Source organism: Chelonoidis abingdonii, chromosome 8 (assembly GCF_003597395.2).
Source record: "Chelonoidis abingdonii isolate Lonesome George chromosome 8, CheloAbing_2.0, whole genome shotgun sequence".
NCBI classification, from domain to species: domain Eukaryota; kingdom Metazoa; phylum Chordata; order Testudines; family Testudinidae; genus Chelonoidis; species Chelonoidis abingdonii.
In genome coordinates this window covers 58,485,697-58,504,161 of record NC_133776.1, presented here as the reverse complement: position 1 = coordinate 58,504,161, position 18,465 = coordinate 58,485,697, and the positions used below count along the sequence as shown (strand labels likewise).

General features: G+C 44.8%; 1 protein-coding gene across 4 annotated transcripts in view; it reads right to left on the bottom strand.

The window, feature by feature from the left end:
* The window catches only part of ZNF185 (zinc finger protein 185 with LIM domain), a 101,272-nt gene that overhangs the window by 27,756 nt on the left and 55,051 nt on the right, over positions 1–18,465 (bottom strand). For all 4 annotated transcript variants that reach the window (XM_032794600.2, XM_032794596.1, XM_032794598.1 and 1 more), the window contains 5 exons: positions 11,694–11,780; positions 7,937–7,981; positions 7,369–7,473; positions 1,221–1,316; positions 592–690 (listed from right to left, as the gene is read on the bottom strand). In XM_032794600.2, the coding sequence (XP_032650491.1) occupies positions 592–690; positions 1,221–1,316; positions 7,369–7,473; positions 7,937–7,981; positions 11,694–11,780 (432 nt within the window). The remainder of the gene's footprint in view (positions 1–591; positions 691–1,220; positions 1,317–7,368; positions 7,474–7,936; positions 7,982–11,693; positions 11,781–18,465) is intronic.

The window sequence follows — 18,465 nt, the reverse complement described above, 5'->3', positions numbered from 1 at the left end:
AAGGTCTACAGAAGCCAGTGAAAGTTCTGCATGCATTTCTGAGGGATGGATTGTACCCAAGAAGACACGCATGCAATGGATAGATCTTGGGAACATTGGAAGAAGCTTGGGCTATATTAGATCAGTTCACTGAGATTTGATTTTTCAGTGGATATCATCTGAATATTAACTATTCAAATTAAGCCCTTTGGCAGTGAGTTTGGAATTGCTTGGCCTAATTGCCCTGAACATTGTAGAGTAATAAAGTTTAAGGCCAGAAGGGACCAGCAGATCATCTAGTCTGACCTCATGTATGTCACAAGCCACCAGCAACACACAGCACCTGCACATGCAGAATTAGAGCAAACTACTGTGTGCTACAGGAAGAGAACAGGAGCGACCAAGGTGCAACAGTGCCAAAGGTCCCTACAGGGAATAGATGGAATTGGCACCTAGCATAGGAATTTCAAATTGTGATGTTCTGCACCTGCTTGATGCTAAGAGGTTAGGGAGCAACAGGCATTTCCAAAGCCTTAGACAAAAGGGGAATGGAACACAGCTAAAGAATTCATCATCAGAGCAATATGATGGTTGTTCCCCGTAACTCCTTACTTTGTCACATTCAGTTCAGGCTCTTTGTGTTCTGTGGCTCTGGTACTCTCATATCTGATCTCTCTTGTGGGATGTCTCTCCTCATAGCATGGGACAGATCTGGTAAAGAAGGAAAAGCCCATCACTGGCATCTGAATCATCATGTAAAACTGTTCTGTGTGCTGAGAAAAAGGGAAGACTCTGTCCAACTGTTCAAAGGCTCTTTCTGTTTGGATTGTTTCATGGGCCCCAACTGCATTTCAATGTGCCAACCTACTGACACTCACTATCTATTTATTTCAGTTGCCCTTCAACACCTCTGTTGCCTTTGCAGCATCTTATGGTCACTAGGATGGGAACAGAGCCTATTCACATTAATATTGGCTAAGAACTAAGGCACATGGCATTGACAAGAGAACAGAGCTCAAATATTCGAATCTTGTAAGGAAAGGCTGAGGTGAAATACACCTCAAGCTCACCTTACGGCCTGCAAGCTGGGGTATCTACACTTTTCTGCACAGTCCCTTTCATCATTTCACACTCCGGGGCTGATGGCTATAATAAGAGTGCCTTCCAAGTGCAGTGGACTTAAGATTTTCCTTTGTCCTCGGATTTCCTGGATAACCCCACTAAATGCAACACCCACGTACCTTTTAGGGTCACATTCTGTATCACCCAAGTATCCAGGGACTGTGAATCTGGCATCAGTGGGATGTGCGGGGATGTCTTTAGATTGGGGGCTGGACCTGCCAGAGGAGGAGAGTCATTAAACTGCTTCACCTGCTCATATGTGTTGTTAAAGTGTTTCAGAAAGGGCACTCAGTGGAATTACTGGTTAGACCAGTAGTTCTTAACCTGGAATGCATACGCTCCCGGGGGTGTGAGATACCTTTTCTGGGGGTTCGAGACATGCCAGATTTTTTTTAGAAGGTAAATCATCGAAAACACAGATTAAGCACAGGCACGTAAGAACAAATGTTTCATCAAACCTATGCATTTATTAACATTATACATTTTTTAATGATTACATACTGTAATATACAAACAAAAAATATCTAGTTTAAGGGGTCTGAGAACACATTTTTTAGATTTAAGGGGTGCAAGAATATATTTTGATTTTTGATAAGGGTGCAAGAACATATTTTGAGAATCAAACAGGTGCAGCCTGCAGTAAAGTTTAAGAACCACTGGTCTAGACTAACAAGGTTGCACTGTGTGAGACATTAGAAATGGTCTAAAGAAAATAGGATGAAATTCAATAAGTACAAATGCAAAGTACTCTGTTTAGGAAGGATCAGTTGCACATATACAAAATGGGAAATGACTGCCTAGGAAGGAGTACTGCAGAAAAGGATCTGGGGGTCATAACTGACCACAAGCTAAATATGAGTCAATAAAAAAAGCTGCTGCCAAAAAAAAAACAACCCCAAACATCATTCTGGGATGTATTAGCAGGAGTGTTACAAACTAGACATGAGAAGTAATTCTTCTACTCTACTCCACGTTGATTAAGCCTCAGCTGCAGTATTGTGTCCATTTCTGGGCACCACATTTCAGAAAAGATGTGGACAAATTGGAGAAAGTCCGGAGAAGAGCAACAAAAGTGATTAAAGGGCTAGAAAACATGACCCATGAAAGAAGATTGAAAAAATTGGGTTTGTCTAGTCTGGAAAAGAGAAGACTGAGGGGGCATGATAACTGTTTTCAAGTATATAAAAGGTTGTTACAAGGAGGAAGAAGAAAAATTGTTCTTCAAGAAGCAATGGGCTTAAATTGCAGCAAAGGAGATTTAGGTTGGTAATGAAGTAAAAATCTTAAGTGAATCCACATGTTCCATAGAATCTCTATGGATAGAAATTTCATGCTCTAATAAAAAAATAACATTAGGGATCTATTATCGACCACCTGACCAGGACAGTAATAGTGATGATGAAACGCTAAGAGAAATTAGAGATGCTATCAAAATTAAAAACCCGGTAAAAGTGGGGGATTTCAATTATCCCCATATTGACTGGAAACATTTCACTTCAGGACGAAATGCAGAGATAAAATTTCTCGATACTTTAAATGACTGCTTCATGGAGCAGCTGATATGGGAACCCACAAGGGGAGAGGCAACTCTAGATTTAATCCTGAGTGGAGCACAGGAGCTGGTCCAAGAGGTAACTATAGCAGGACCGCTTTGGAAATAGTGACCAAATAGATATGCATTCAACATTTCTGTGGGGGAGAACATCTCAAAGCCAACACTGTGGCATTATTTAAAAATGAGAGGTTAGTTAAACAAAGTTAAAAGGCGGTGACTAAGTGAATCCGTGCAGTGCATGGGCACTTTTTAAAGACAACCATAATAGAGGCTAACTTCAATGTATAACCCAAATTAAGAAACACAGTAAAAGAACTAAAAAAGGCACCATGGATTAACACCATGTAAAAGAAGCAGTGAGAAGAAAAGACTTCCTTTAAAAAGTGAAGTCAAATCTAGTGAGGCAAATAGAAAGGAGCATAAACACTGCAAATTAAGTGCAAGAGATAATAGAAAAGCCAAGAAGAGCTGAAGAATGGCTAGCCAAAAACTCAAAGTAATAAAAAAATGTTTTTAAGTACATCAGAAGCAGGAAAGCCTGCAAACAACAGTGGGGCCTGTGATCGAAATACAAAAGGAGCGCTTAAGACGATAAAGTCATTGTGGAGAAACTAAATGGATTCTTTGCTTCGTCTTCCGGACTGAGGATGTTGGGAGATTCCCAACCTGAGCTGGCTTTTGTAGGTGACAAATCTGAGGACTGTCAAAGATAAAGTGTCACTAGGGAGGGGAATAATTGATAATTAAACAAATCACCGGACCGTGGCATTACATCACCAAGAGTTCTGAAAGAACTCAAATGTGAAGTTGTGGAACTACTAACTAGATTTGTAACCTGTCCTTTAAATCAGCTCGGTACCCAATGACTGGAAGTTAGCTAATGTAATGACAATATTTAAAAGGGCTTTCGAGGTGATCCAGCAATATACAGACTGGTAAGTCTACGTCAGTACCGGGGCAAATTAGTCGAAACAATAGTTAGAATAAAATTGTCAGACACATAGAAAACATAAAACTTGTGAGCAATAGTCAACATGGTTTCTGTAAAGGGAAATCGTGTCTTGCTATCTATTAGATTCTTTGAAGATCAACAAACATGTGACAAGGGATCCAGTGACATAGTATACTTAGATTTCCAGAAGTCTTTGACAGGTCCCCACCAAAGGTTCTACGTAAATTAATCTGCATGGGATAAAAGGGAGAGTCCTTTCATGACTGAAGACTGGTTAAAAGACAGGGAACAAAGGTAGGAATTAATTGGTAAATTTCAGAATGAGGAGTACTAGCGGTGTTCCCAAGGGTCAGTCCTAGGACCAATCCTATTCAATTTATTCATAAATGATCTGGAGAAAGGGGTAAACAGTGAGTGGCAAAGTTTGCAGATGATACTAAACTGCTCAAGATAGTTAAGACCAAAGCAGATTGTGAACAACTTCAAAAGATCTCATAAAACTAAGTGATCAGGCAACAAATGGCAAATGAAATTTAATGTGGATAAGTGTAAAGTAAGCACATTGGAAAAATCCCCAACTATACATACAATATGATGGGGCTAATTTAGCTACAATGAGTCAGGAAAAAGATCTCGGAGTCATCATGGACAGTTCTCTGAAGATGTCACGCAGTGTGCAGAGGCGGTCAAAAAAGCAAACAGGATGTTAGGAATCATTAAAAAGGGGATAAAGAATAAGACTTGAGATATATTATCACCCTTATATAAATCCATGGTACGGCCACATCTCGATATGTGTACAGATGCAGTCTCTCACCTCAAAAAAGAATACTGGCACTAGAAAAGGTTCAGAAAAGGACAAGTAAAATGATAGGTTGGAGATGGTCCCATATGAGGAAAGATTAAAGAGGCTAGGACTCTTCAGCTTGGAAAGAGGAGACTAAGGGGAATATGATAGAGGTATATAAAATCATAAGTGGTGTGAGGAAAGTGGATAAGGAAAGTTATTTACTGTTCCCATAATACAGAACTAGGGGTACACCAAATGAAATTAATAGGCAGCAGGTTAGAGACGAAATAAAAGGAAGTTCTCTTCACGCAGCGCACAGTCAACTGTGGAACTCCTTGCCTGAGGAGGTGTGAAGGCTAGGACTATAACAGCGTTTAAAGAGACTGGATAATTTCATGGTGGTTAAGTCCATAAGTGGCTATTGGCCAGAATGGAGTGGGGTGAGTGGTGTCCCTAGCCTCTGTTTGTCAGAGGGTGGAGAGGGATGGCAGGAGGAGAGATCACTTGATCATTGCCTGTTAGGTTCACTCCTCTGGGCACCTGGCAATGGCCACTGTCAGTAGATAGGGCAGGTGGACCTTTGGTCTGACCCAGTACGGCTGTTCTTAGTTTTTATGACATTAGGAAAAACTTCCTACTGTCAGGGTGGTTTAGCACTGGAAAAAATGTCCTAGGGAGGTTGTGGAATTTCCATCACTGGAGTTTTAAGAGCAGGTTAGACAAACACTGTCAGGGATGGTCTAGATAATACCGAGTCCTGCCATGAGTGGAGAGGGACTGGATTAGATGACCTCTTGAGTCCCTTCCAGTCCTATGATTCTATGAAACTAGTGTAGACGAGTCAGGATGAGCTGTACCCTGACACTGGGTGGTGAATTATGGGAAGTGTGGAAAGAATGTCCAGAATGTGAAGTCTAAATATTTGCTAGGCACACCGCAAGGAGCCAGCAAGGAGTCTGGGAATGGTTATTTTGACATTTCTGGGATCCCCAATTTCTTCATTATTGGGGCAGGATAAATAAAGTGTTGCACCTAATTATGTGAATGAGGAACTACGAGACTGCTTTATAACAGAAATGTATCAATATAATTAAATGACACTTGCTAGACAAGGGACATGGGTTCCAATACCCAGTGAATTGAGAGAGGTTGGGACAGGTATCTGTGCCTGGTGGGGGCAGGCTCCTTGTGGAGCCAGAAGCACCGTTCCACCCTGTCTCTCCACTGTGGAATGTCAGAGTTGATTTTTTTATTCCCTTAAGACTCTTGATACAGGTTGCTGAGCTGAACTCACTTGGGCTAATGGTGCACTAGCACTGGGGCTCCCTACTATGTGCTGAGATCACTAAGAGCTGAAATCACTGAGCTGGAGCATGAGTGCTGTGCTAATAGCGGGGGAGCCTGAGCTATACTGCAGAACAGAGCAGCTGGCGGAGTGCAGCAGTTTGTGGGGATGGCTGGACGGACCACGGGACAGCTGGTGGAGCGGAGCGGCTGCAGAGCGGGAGTAGCGTGGACGTGCGGCGCAGACCACAAGGAGTGATGGAGCCGAGCAGTTTGCAGGGACAACTGGAGCAGCTCACGAAGCAGCTGGTGGAGCGGAGCAGTTTGTGAGAACGGCCGGAGGAGCAGAGTGGAGCAGCTGGTAAGGCGGGGCAGTTCGTGGGAAGGCGGAAGCAGAACCCACGGAGAAGGCGGGAGTTGCTCTGGACACGTAAGGTGCCCCTTTCACCCAGGCTGGGGGGAGGGACTCTACGATAGATCTTGATTCTGTGGTGGCATTGACCAGAGTTTTGGGTTGTTGGACTTGGAGTGATTGGATTAAGACCTTAAGGGGAAAGGACATTGCCAAATGTACGTGGAGGTGGTTTATGGTTGTGTTTTAACTCTGTTTGTGGTGTTCTCCAATGGGATGCCACATTGATTCTTCCTTTATTAAAAAGATTTTGCTACCCAGACTCCGTGCTTGCGCAGGAGGGGAAGTATTGCCTTCTAGAGGCGCCCAAGAGGGTGCGTTATGTAAGTGTTCCAGGTCCACTGAGGTGGGGGCTCGAGCCGGTTATGCATGGTGTTATTGAAACGGAACCCCTGGATACTGAACCCAGCCCTTGTTGCTGCCAACTCAGAGGGGCAGAAGGGTTACACTAGCAAGTAAGTGATGTGGAAAGCTGTGTTCCTTTCATAAAAACATTCTCACTACCTCTTAGCAAGAAATACAGCCTTCTAGAGAACAAATGCAGTTACTCAGTCTCAGCTAGTGCAGCAATCCCCGATAAAGCATAGCAGAAGTTTCTTGCAGGAATGTTAGCTAAACCCAGGATTGCTATCAGCAACTCCACGGCTTCTGACGTCCTGTGGTTGGGTTTTTGCCAGCTCCCACATTGGGTTCACCATCCAACTCACAAAAAGGATAGAATAGTGTCACAAGATCATACCTCTCAACTTCCCAGTCCCTTTAGTGGGATCAAGTGTGAGACCAATATCCAAAACTAGGCACCCAAGTAAAAGAGACGCTGAGGGTCTTCAGCATCCATAGCTGCAACTCAACTATCACTTTCCTGTGTCCACATGGCTGATGTCAAGTTTGAAAGTGAACAAACTTCAACACTTGTGTAGAATGAGACTCTAGATACCAAGGGAAATCACAAAGATGAAGTGGACACAGCACAACTGTAGTTACCGCTACTAGCTTGATTCATTCTGCAACAGAAAGCTTGATGAGCGATGAATCAACAAGACTAATAACCATGTGACTGCAGTTAAGCTGTGCCCACTTCATGTCCTATACCTTTGGCTCAGGATGTGGATTGTGTTTCCTGGTCTTCTATGTACAAGATATCCCATTCTCATTCTCCTCTGCCCCACAACCCTCTAGGTCACCTTGCCCCCTTTGGAAAGCTGATGATAGTTTATCCCAATATCATCAGATCTCTACTTACACCACTGTGAATGCCACCTCTAGGCTCTTACCTTGTAAAGTCAGAATTTGTGTCATCCAGGCATTCAGGAACCCTGTACCGGTGGCGCGTCCCAGATGGGGGGTCAGCTGTATTGTCCATATGATATGAGTTGGACCTGCAAGGGAGAGAGACTCATGACACCTTGTAAGAGCAGTTTGATAAATGGAGTTAATGTCTGAAGTAACAAAATCATATGATGTGAAACTTTCCTTTTGGAAAAGAACTTACTGACCCACCTGCTGCTCACTTCAGACAGTGAGATGTAGCTTCCCATCAGTTACCATGCACCAGCATACTATACAACATGACAGCCTACTGATCAAAGTGTGCAGACTGGAATTTGGGAGACACATGCTAACATGAGAAAGAAGCTGAAGGACCTCAATGCACTTTTAATTGATGGGTTGTTTCTCTTCCCCAGGGACAATACATGCATCACCTCCCTCATAATTCTGCAGGAGTGCAGTCCCATTGGCATGCCCTTTGTTAGGATGCTTTGGGAAAGAAAAAGATCCCTCTATCCCAACGACAAGACAAAAACAGCAGCATGTGATGCTGTTAACAGACTCTGCTCTTACTTTATTGGATCAAATTCATTGTCAACCTCTAGGGAATCAGGATACCTAGAAGAAAGGAAAGAGATCACCCTTAGAAAGCATATCCACCATGCAGAGCACGATAATTTGCATAGTATTACCCATTTCCTGAATATTTGTATCCAGCATTTATAAAAAACAAAAGGGCTCTCCTGAATCTTCCCAATGTCCAACAGGGAGACTAGCTTCTTGGGAAGCCTCAACATCCAACAGTTTTGGGCAACAGTGAAAAGGCATCATCCTCTGGGAATAAGCCTCAGCATATTTCTTACTGGGAAACTCTCCATTGTTTTGGGAAAATAAATGCAAACTTCCCCACTTCCTGCTTTGTGTATCAGATGCAAGGAAGGTGAGGCCAGCCCTGAACATCAGGGTGAGTGACAGAGGATGGTAGTATGGAATGCATATGGGGATTCAGACAAAGCCATTTTCACAGGACCAGCCCACAACATTTTGGCACCTGATGCGGTGAGCTCAAATGATGCCCTCTTGCTTGGGCCACAACTTTGAAAGGTCTCAATTCTGCCTTCTTCCTGTTCTACTCCTCTCACAGTACTGCTCTGCTCCTACCCCAATAAAGGAGAACTAACAACTTAAAATGCCTTGTTCCAAAATTTTAAGTAACACTTAACTTTCAAACACCTGAACAGCAAAGGTAACTTTTCTTGCCTGCATAGTAAACACTGGCATTTTTATCTGTTTGAATAATCTAAGTGTTTGGCTTTCATTGCCTTTTTGGTTGCAAGAATTTGACTGCTTCCTGAGGTCCACAGTCCGGGCCAGCTCATGCTCTACTGAGATGCTTGCAAGGCTGACCAGCCTCTCCTGTGTCATTGTGGAGTGTAGATGTGTTTTTATTAACTTCAGCATGGAGAAGCTGCGTTCTCACACTGGCAACTGTTACCAGAAGTTTCAGAAGTATGCGCAGAGCAACAAAAGCTTTGTAAGAGGTGGTCATCTTATTTTGTGACATTATATCCGAACAGCTTGGAGTTGATCCTGCTGAAATGTATCTTGAAAGGGCTTTCAGTTCATCACCTAAATCACTCGCATCAATATCACGCATGTCATCATGTGTCAGTACTGTCTTAAGTGCCCTGCACTGCTGGTGTAAGTCTTCTTCAGGTATAGTGAGAGTTTTGGAATCATACAAAATCCCAAATATACTGCTGTGTTCTTTGAGCTGCATGAAAGGTCTCAGCCGACTGTATGCACAATCTAGCACCTGGTTAAAGAATTCAACTTTGAATGTTGTTTGAGTTCTTATGGGATTATCCGTGCCTTGTAATCAAATGTCTTTCGTCAGTGACTCTTGTATCTGAATGGGTGGGAAATAGCTTCAGCGTGAAGTTCCTCTGCCAACTTCTGTGCACTCTTTAGATGTTTTGAAATCCCCTCTCTGACTGGTAAGACTGTAGGTATAACTTGCTTTGTCCAGTCGTTCCATTGCTCCAGCTATATCAAGTCAACACTTGGAATCTCTGCTTACAACATTTATTCAAACAGTATGTCATGCCAACCTAAGCCACACAGAAATTGAAGTTATGTATGTTTTGGTGATTCCATTCCTCTGCCACTGTTTCTCCCACAAAACGTTCCTATCCTAGCTTATCCTCATATGCACCTTGGCATCATCTATCTTCTCATTTGGTGTTTGATAGGCTTATCGCTCCACTTGACTTGCCCATCATGTGCACTCAGTAGTTTCAGTGTGAGGAGGAGTTCCCAGAATGTGTTCAAATTTGCAATCATGGTGAGCAGAGAAAAATACATAGATGCTTTGTACATAAAAAATTCAGCAGCTTCATGGAGTGAGCTGCACCACTGACCACCAAGTTCAATAACGAGAACTGCATGGGACAAAAAAGCTGAGGTTTAATCTCGGATCCGTGTCTGCACTCCCTTTCTTTCCTCTCATGATTGGCACCATTATCTGGCCCTGACCTTCTCATGTCAGCTATCGCAGTTCCTGTTATCTTCCAGCTTTTTAAGAGAGCACTTTGTCATACCAGCTCCTGTATATCATCAATGTCAATAATCTAAAAAAAGCGCTCCACCATTGCAGGGCATTTCACTAGTTCTGTAGTTGTTATAACGCACATCAAGTCATTTGTTGCTGTAGGCTGATCAGCTAAGAGTAGAATAGCTTGCTGACTTTCGCTCCACAACTTGCGTTGATTGTGCGAACCGTTGACTCATTTTGAATTGTTTTCCAAGGTAGTGGTTGTGTACATTTCTTGAGTGGTGCTTAGATGCTTCTGGAATACAGCATCAAACAGACATAAGCTCCACAATTTAAGGAGTTCCATTGTTTGGCACATACAGTTGATCTGAAGTGCCACACATGCTAGGTTGGAGCATTGCTTCACAATGGCAATGAGCCTTTCAGAACATTTGCCAGGTAAAGAGACTCTGATGCAATCTTCTCTTGATGCTGACCATCCATGGTGGCCTTTAACCTTAGTTTCATCTCAAGCTCTTTCCACCTATGGAATGCTCTCTGGTGATTTCTTGCCTTCTCATGGCATGCCAAATTTCTAGCCAGATTCTTCCAGTCCTTTGTTCCTGTAGAACCCAGTGTGGCTGGAACATTAGGCTGGAAGACTTTGCAACAAAAACAGTATGCAGCATTCTGGGTTTTTGAGTACATAAGCCATGGCATCTCCACTTTGTCAACATTGGAGATTTCAAATCAGTAATGTGTTCGATGGAAACTTCTATTTTCACTGCCTTTGAGGAACATGAAGTTTTTCACTTGCTGTGGCTCATGCAGTACAAGGAAGTACCTCAAGCTACTGCTCAAGTGGATCCACAGTCCTGGATCATCTAGACTTAAGGAACAAAACTCAGCAGCAGCTGTTTCTCGCACCTCTACCACACTCTTCTCTGATCTACACTTTTCTTCAGGAATGTGCCTGGTTACATCCATTTGAGATGGAGATATGGATGCTTCAGTAGCTGCCAGGTCACCTGCACTCTGATTAACTGGAAGATCAGGCATCTCCTCACCACTCACATCCTCACTGGGGCCGGAAGACTCACCATGAACAGTTATGTCAATGTATCTCAGGAGAACTCCTTCCTGCTTAGATAGAAAAGCTTCCTTTGCTTTCTTTCTTTTTCTGAATGCTGCTTTCACTCATGACTGCTATTCTGTGCCACCTATAGTGGCTCCCAACACTCAGTTGAAGGGGACAAATAAGCAGGCTGGTAGTAGGGCCTGATTGAGGGAAGATATCAGCGTATTAAGGGCCTAACTGGCTCCTACTACTTCAGTTGACTGCCTGTTCTCCTCAAGTGGGTTCAGGGAAGCAGCAGGAAACTAAGGAAGCTCCCTGAGAAGCTGGTGTTAATCAATCCAGGCTCCTGGGGGTGCTAGAGAGGTACATAAGAGGCTCCTCCTCCTCTTTCTCCCTGCAGCTCCTCCTGATTTCTGTTTTTCCTTCTCACCTTTTCTCCTGCCTGCCTGTTATGTCTCTTGTGCCCTCCTTTCTCCAGCACAGCACTCCACCATCTCTGTGCATCTCGAGCAGAAAGAATACATATGCATCAGCAGCAGTCACAATTTTCTACACTCTGGGTCCTAGTGGTGCCCCCACACAGTCTGGCACCTGAGGCAGCTGCCTCAGTTCGCCTCATGGTAAGGCCAGCCCTGCATTTTCAGGTACATTGGGACAGTCTTCAGCCCCTACTTCAATCCCACTCACACATGCCCAGAGTGAGCAAGAATGACCCTTACCCCTTACTACTTGTTTCCAGGGAGATGACTGTGAGGGGAACTTCAGATTTTTGGTCCAATGATGCATTCTGTTTTCTTGTTTCATGGCTGTAGGGATAAATAAATAAAATAAAGCACAGGGCTTTGATTTCCTACACCACATACCCTCTCTTGGTAATGGTTTCTTCCACACTGGTGCCTAGTGACATTAATACTTGCCCATGTTCTACATCAGGGGTTCTTCATATGGTTCTAGGTACTGTAGCACCTGAATGCCTCTTAGACATTAATGGACTAGCCTTCACAATGGTCCTGTATGGCAGGTTCATTATGCCTTTTTTACCGATGGAGAACTGAGCTACAGGTAAAGTAAGTGACTTGCCCAGTGTCACTCAGGAAGTCAGTGGCAGAACTGGGACTAGAACCCAGATCTCTTGAGTTGCACCACAGGAAGCCATTCTTATTGGTTTAATATCTGATATGTCCTTAACATTAAATGCCTCTGGGAAAAATTATTAGCACAAAAATCAAGTTCAAAGGTGCCCACCCCTTTGGAAATTCACTTAGCTAATATCACTTATAAAAACATTAGAGTGCTCTCCAGACCCAAAGGCTGCAGTGACACAATGAAAACCACAGAGGGTTTGCAGTCATTACTTTGAAGGTTGCTTTGCACAAGGGAAAATACTTTAAACATTGATTACTAATTAAAAGGAGACTGCATGTCCGAGGTGTCAAGGCAATGCTACTTCTCCTCAGAAGAAATGTGGTCACAGTTGTTCACATGCACTTCCTCCTTCTAACTATGGAAATAAGACACACACTTAGTGAAAAGGGTTCAGTCTTTCTTCTTTTGCACCCCAAATTCCTTTCCTATCTTCAGACAAACCTGCTGTGCGGAACATGGGAAGACTAGTCAAAGGAACCTTTTTAACCAGCTCTTCTGAGCACACAGCATTTGGTTTATTTTAACAGGTGCTGGCTTTGTTTGTCTGAAAAGTGTGAATTGGGAGTGCTTTGTTCCAGATGGGCCTTGAGTAGTTGATTGGAAGGAAGGTTTTGAGCAGGGGCAACTGCTTTGAGCCAGCAGCCTTATAAAAAAGCAGTCAGTTGCGAACCGAGTGAGCTGCAAACAGAGGAAGTTTGCCGGGGGGATTTCCCACAGACTTTTTGCCTTTCAGGCTTCTGTGAGCAGTAAATCTGCTAAAGAGGCTCTTAGAAGGAACACAATATGGATAGTGAGCTATCAGCAGTTGTGACCTGCACAGGACGTGCCATGTTTGTCTTTCTCCCAGAGGACAGAAGCGACTTTGTCTATATGAAGTGCAAGCTGGTCTCCATACTGGAAGAAAAGGTTAAAGGACTAGAGATGCAAGTATCAACCCTGCATTGCATCAGAGAAAATGAAGACTTTCTGGACAGAAGTCAGCCTTTGGTACTGCAGGCATAGTATGCTGAAGAATCAGAGAGGGCAGTGCAGAATGGGGAAGAAAACTGGCAGCATGTGACCTTCAGAAGAATAAAGAGGAGAACCTATGTACCCCCAGTACAGATAAAGGTGAGAAACCATTTTCGGGCTCTCTACAGAGGTACTATGGTGGAGAATGGTTTGGAGGAGTCATCTGAGGGAAGGGATCAGAAGGAGACACCCTCAGCCAGAAGGCATAGGATCCATTGTTCTAGGGATGGACATAGCCACTACTCCCAAGAGGAGGAGATGGGTGGTGGTGGTTGGGGACTCCCTCCTAAGGAGGACAGAGTTATCCATCTGCCGTCCAGGCCGGGAAACTTGAGAAGTGTGCTGCTTGCCTGGAGCTAGAATTCAGGATGTGACAGAGTGTTTGCTGAGACTGATCAAGCCTGCGGACTGCTACACCTTCCTATTTCTCCACATGGGCACCAATGATATTGCCAAGAATGACCTTGGAACTATGTGGCTCTGGGAAGGAGAATGAAGGAGTTTGAGGTGCAGGTTGTGTCCTCCTCCCTGTTGAGGAAAAAGGCCCAGGTAAGGACCATCGAATTGTGGAAGTAAATGGGTGGTTGCACAGGTGGTGTCGGAGAGGAGGCTTTGGATTCTTTGACCATGGGATGTTGTTCCAAGAAGAAAGATCGCTAGGAAGAGATGGGAACCACCTAACAAAGAGAGGGAAGAGCATCTTCACAGGCAGGCTTCCTAACCTACTGAGGAAGGATTTAAACTAGGTTCACCAGGGGATGGAGACCTAAGCCCTGAGGCAAGTGGGGAAGTGGGATACCCGTAGAGAAAACACAAGGAGGAGGGTGCAACAGGGGAAGCCTCTTGATTCATACTAAGAATGTAGGGCAATCGGCTAGTTATCTTAGATGCCTGTACACGAATGCGGGAAGCCAGGGAAACAAAAAGGAAGAATTGGAAGTCCTGGCACAATCAAGGAACTATGATGTGATTGGAATAACAGAGGCCTGGTCTACACTACGCGTTTAAATCGATTTAAAGAGCGTTAAATCGATTTAACGCTGTACCCGTCCACACTACAATGCTCTTTATATCGTTATAACGGGCTCTTTAAATCGATTTCTGTACTCCACCTCGACGAGAGGAGTAGCGCTAAATTCGATATTAACATATCGGATTACGGTTAGTGTGGACGGAAATCGATGTATGCGTCTGGGCGGTATCCACAGTGCATCGGTCTAGCCTGACCGCTCTGTGGAAGCAATCTGGAACTCGGATGCCAGAAGGGCAGGTAAACAGGAAATAGCCCTTCGCGATCTTTTGAATACATTTCTTTTCTGTTTGTCTTTTTCCAGTAGTTTGTCCATAGCCATTCATGAACTCTGAGGTGCGGTGGGGGGGGCACGGTGGCGATGGCAGGGTCGTCAAATCCAAAAAAAGGAGTCTCGCAGTTATGGGGTAAGGAATTCGTGGATCGTGCGTCTTGCGCGGGTTGCTTGGTGATACTACGACGGTCTGTTGTCTGAGGAGTTGCTCCGATTACCACAGATGAGCTTACCAAGACAACTGTGCCCATAAGCATTTTATTGCTATAGAAATGGACATGTTCCTCCAGGATTTCACTAGTGACTCATGGACGGAGCAGTGAGCTGTAGGGATAAGCCATCGAGACCAAAGTGGATCCGCTTCATCTTTTCCTTTCCATGATTTCGAGGAGCGCCGTCACATGGGTTGTTAGCGATTTGCCTTATGATCAGAGTGTCGAGCATGTCCACGCGTCGACCTGTGAGTACTCGCCCTGAGTAACAAGTTATTTGCTGTCTGTCTATGAGTCGTCGAGCTTCCCGGTTCCGTACGGTTTCTCCAAAAAGGACCATGGTCGGCGGCGCGGAGTGGGTTTTAATCGCGTGCCGGTAAATCTAGCTTTCCGCTCCATTTTTTTGGTTTTATCGTCTCCTCCCCCGCCTCATCGTGAAAGAAAGGGAAAGAAATCATTTTCTTGACTACTTCAAAGCACTGCCAAGTTTCCTCAGCTGTTGTACTGAATGTCTGTGGAGTGATTCTGAGAGCGATTGCTTGCCGTCAGTCTACGGCTGAACGAGCCAAAGGGTAGAGCGCTTGCTCTCTTGTCCCTCGCTCTCCCTTCGCATTGGGGTAGTATTTTTGTACAATCTATGGCTACGTTATGCCGTCCCCAGAGGTTCATTCTAGGCGATGTTGTATGTGGAGGCGCGGACACTCTGCCTGGTTGATCTTCGCTCGACCCTAATAGCAGTCAGACGAACGGCTAGTAGTAGCTCAGCGCCCTGGGCGGAGTCTCATGCATCATCCGAATGCCTGGTCATCTCAGCGCGCGCTGCTGGCCCTGCGGCTTTCTTGTGGGGTACAATGGACAAAGATGTCTGGTGAGTTCTCGCCGCCTGAACCTGTCATACGCCGCGGCTATGCTGTGGTTTTCATGCCTTCCTCTCCCGTCAGCCGGCCTGCTGCTCCTGTTATGGTGCCAACTCAGCGGGGGGTTCTGGAGTCAACTGTGGTCTCCTTTTGCTCGGGCCTACCTACGGCAGACGTCTTTGCGCTTTTTTTTGGATTGCGTTGCAGTGCGGCCAGCTGAGGCGCTTTTTGTTTTCCCCCGTGTCACAATTTGTGGTCTGCTGGTGTGGGAGACGTCGCGCCACTCGGGATACCAGTTCATTGCTTGCAATGAATAGCGAGAGTGGTTAGTAACGTGTTGTACGTTAAATGCAGGAACTGGCATGACGATGAACGTTTTTTTTTTGAGTTGGTTATTTTGTTCTGACTGTTCCGTGCTATATTGAGTGCCTGTGTGAAATAATAAGTTCTCGGGACTGGAAGAATGCGGGCCGGGGAGAGGCTGGCCGCCGCAAATAGCATTTTATCATTAACACTGGGATTGCTATTGGCATGAGTCCTCCTCAGTGTTTAATTATTTTCTGCATTCTTTATTGTTTATTGACAAAAATGAGCTAGCGTCAGTGTAGAACTCTGCAAGTAGGTCAAGCGTGAAGTCAGCAGTAGAAGGGTTTGGGGCGGAGGAGGGAGAGATACGAACACGGGTGGAGATTGGTGTCCGGGTGCTAGTACACCCTGTAGAAGTGTGGCTTCTTGTGCTGATCTCACCCGCATGTCTGTGCAGATAGCTAATAAAGCGGGTTTACTTCTAACTCACCTCTATTGAGGAGTAGTTTTCTAGTATGACTAGAGAGTGGACTCTGATGTCTATAAGAAAATGAAGGCGTGAGTGCGATTGAAAGACAGGTCAGAGAGTGAGCTCAACCTCGCCGAGTACTTTAGAGCGTTTGATTAGGTGCCCTGCAGAATTTCCCTAGGGGCACTCATGTTAGCAGTGTGTACAGTACGAGGGGTCGCATCATGAGAACACGTCATCTCATTGCTAGTTTTTCGGAGTAGACGTAAGAACAAGCAGTAACGCATCTTGCTTATTGCAAAGCAAGTGAATGCTGCTGTGTAGCGCTGGAAGTATCGCCTCTCTGTCCCACCTGCCGCTGACTAGTCGGATACACAGACGGGTGTCGGATACTAGATACAAAATGCTGAGAGTGCAGTGCGTAGGGATTACATGCGCTCTCTCTTGCACTTCTTGTGCTCACTCGTGGAGGTGCGGGAGGGGGATGCGGAAAAATATGGGCGCGCAAGGAGTGATGCAGCTGAGTGGGTTTTCCTCCACGGGAGTGAAGGTAGAGCTGTACTTTCGTACTTGACAAATTTAGCAGAAGACACGGAGGCCTTGCGCTGTGACCAATAAATAAAGTTCAAGACCCAGAATCTTCAACGGTGGTTGGTGAGAACTCGCTGGTGGATTGCGGATAGGGCCTGACTTAGGCTATGTGAGAAGAGCAACTATCCTGTGCTGCCTGGAGGTAAGCAACAATACGCAAGACTGTCGCTCCGCTGAAGAAAACTGCGTTGTTGTCACGCTTCCTCTTGGACTGCGGTAGCTCGCTACAACGACGATTTAAATCTGTAGCCGTGTGTGGGTCCCGACGAACATGAAAGCGTGAGAATTTCTACTAATCGGTGTAAAAAAGCTTGATTTAGATAATCTCGACTGTATTCTCACTCGCATAGATGGTATGACGTGGCTGAGACTTAAGATTGGTGAAAAGTGACTGAGCGATGAGCTGGTAGCTGGCCCATACTCAGGTCGTAAGGGTATAACTGTTCTCAGGTTGATGTATTGGGGAGGAGGACGGTCGGGGAGGTAGATAATGTGGCGAAGAGTTGAGCAACACTGTAGAGAGATGACGGCAGTCCAATAGATGCCGCTATGCAACAAATGTTTGAAGCTAGCCCAAGATAATGATATCTCGCGAAGTCATGATGTGTTTGTGAGAGTCCACTTGAGTGTTAAGTGTGAGGCTACTGTAGGTGCAAAAGGGGATGAATGGCTAATAGAGTGGGACTTAGCCCCTGCGGAGGAGATACCCCAGACGCAGGTTAAGGACAACGCTAGGACGTATAGGCCAATTTCTGCAAGACCGTACTAACACGACGTTTCAGATCACACGTCTGGTTTCTCACATGGTGGGACTTTCAGTGGCCGCCGAGAGATTCAGGGGGCCTGGGGCAAAAGTCAATTTCAGGGGCCCTTCCATAAAAAAACGTTTGGCAATTTACTTATATCTTGTGGGTTTAGCCTTTTGCTAGCTCAGTGGCATAATTGCCGCACTTTGCCGCCCAAGACCACCATTGGGAAAATAACATTAAGACCTTCCACATCTCAGCAAAAACCAGTTTTAAGAAAACTGTATTTTTCAATCACCTTACATAGGTATCAACTGTTCTCCAGCATCAGTTAGTTGCTAAAAGGCACTAAAGCTCAATTAAAAGAGTTGGACAAATATTTCCATCAAAACTTTTTTGGATCGAAACTAGGGTTTTTAAAAAGCGAAAAATCACGGAGCATGTCTGCTTTCCTCAAAATTTGTTGTGTTTTTTTAATTGAAAAGCCTGAATTAGTTTCTGCCAAAACTGACTATTGGTTTGGGTTCAGAGTGTGTGGCCATAATATTTGCTGCGTCGCTGTGTTTTGAACTGTTTAAAGAATCAACAAAATATATTGCTGAAAAACTCAAAACTTTTGAACCACCTCAGTTTTGACCAATCGCCTGGCCATCCAGTCCCAGAGTTTTTCCACGTTTCCTTGATACTGCGTGGCTTCCTTGGACTCTTATTCTGTCTCCATAATTTGGGTTCATCTAGGTTAGAAATATAGAATGGCCACACGGGTCAGACCAAAGGTCCATCGCAGCCTCTGGTATCCCTAGTCTACAGACAGTGGTCCAATGCCACGTGCCAGAGGTAGTGAACCTA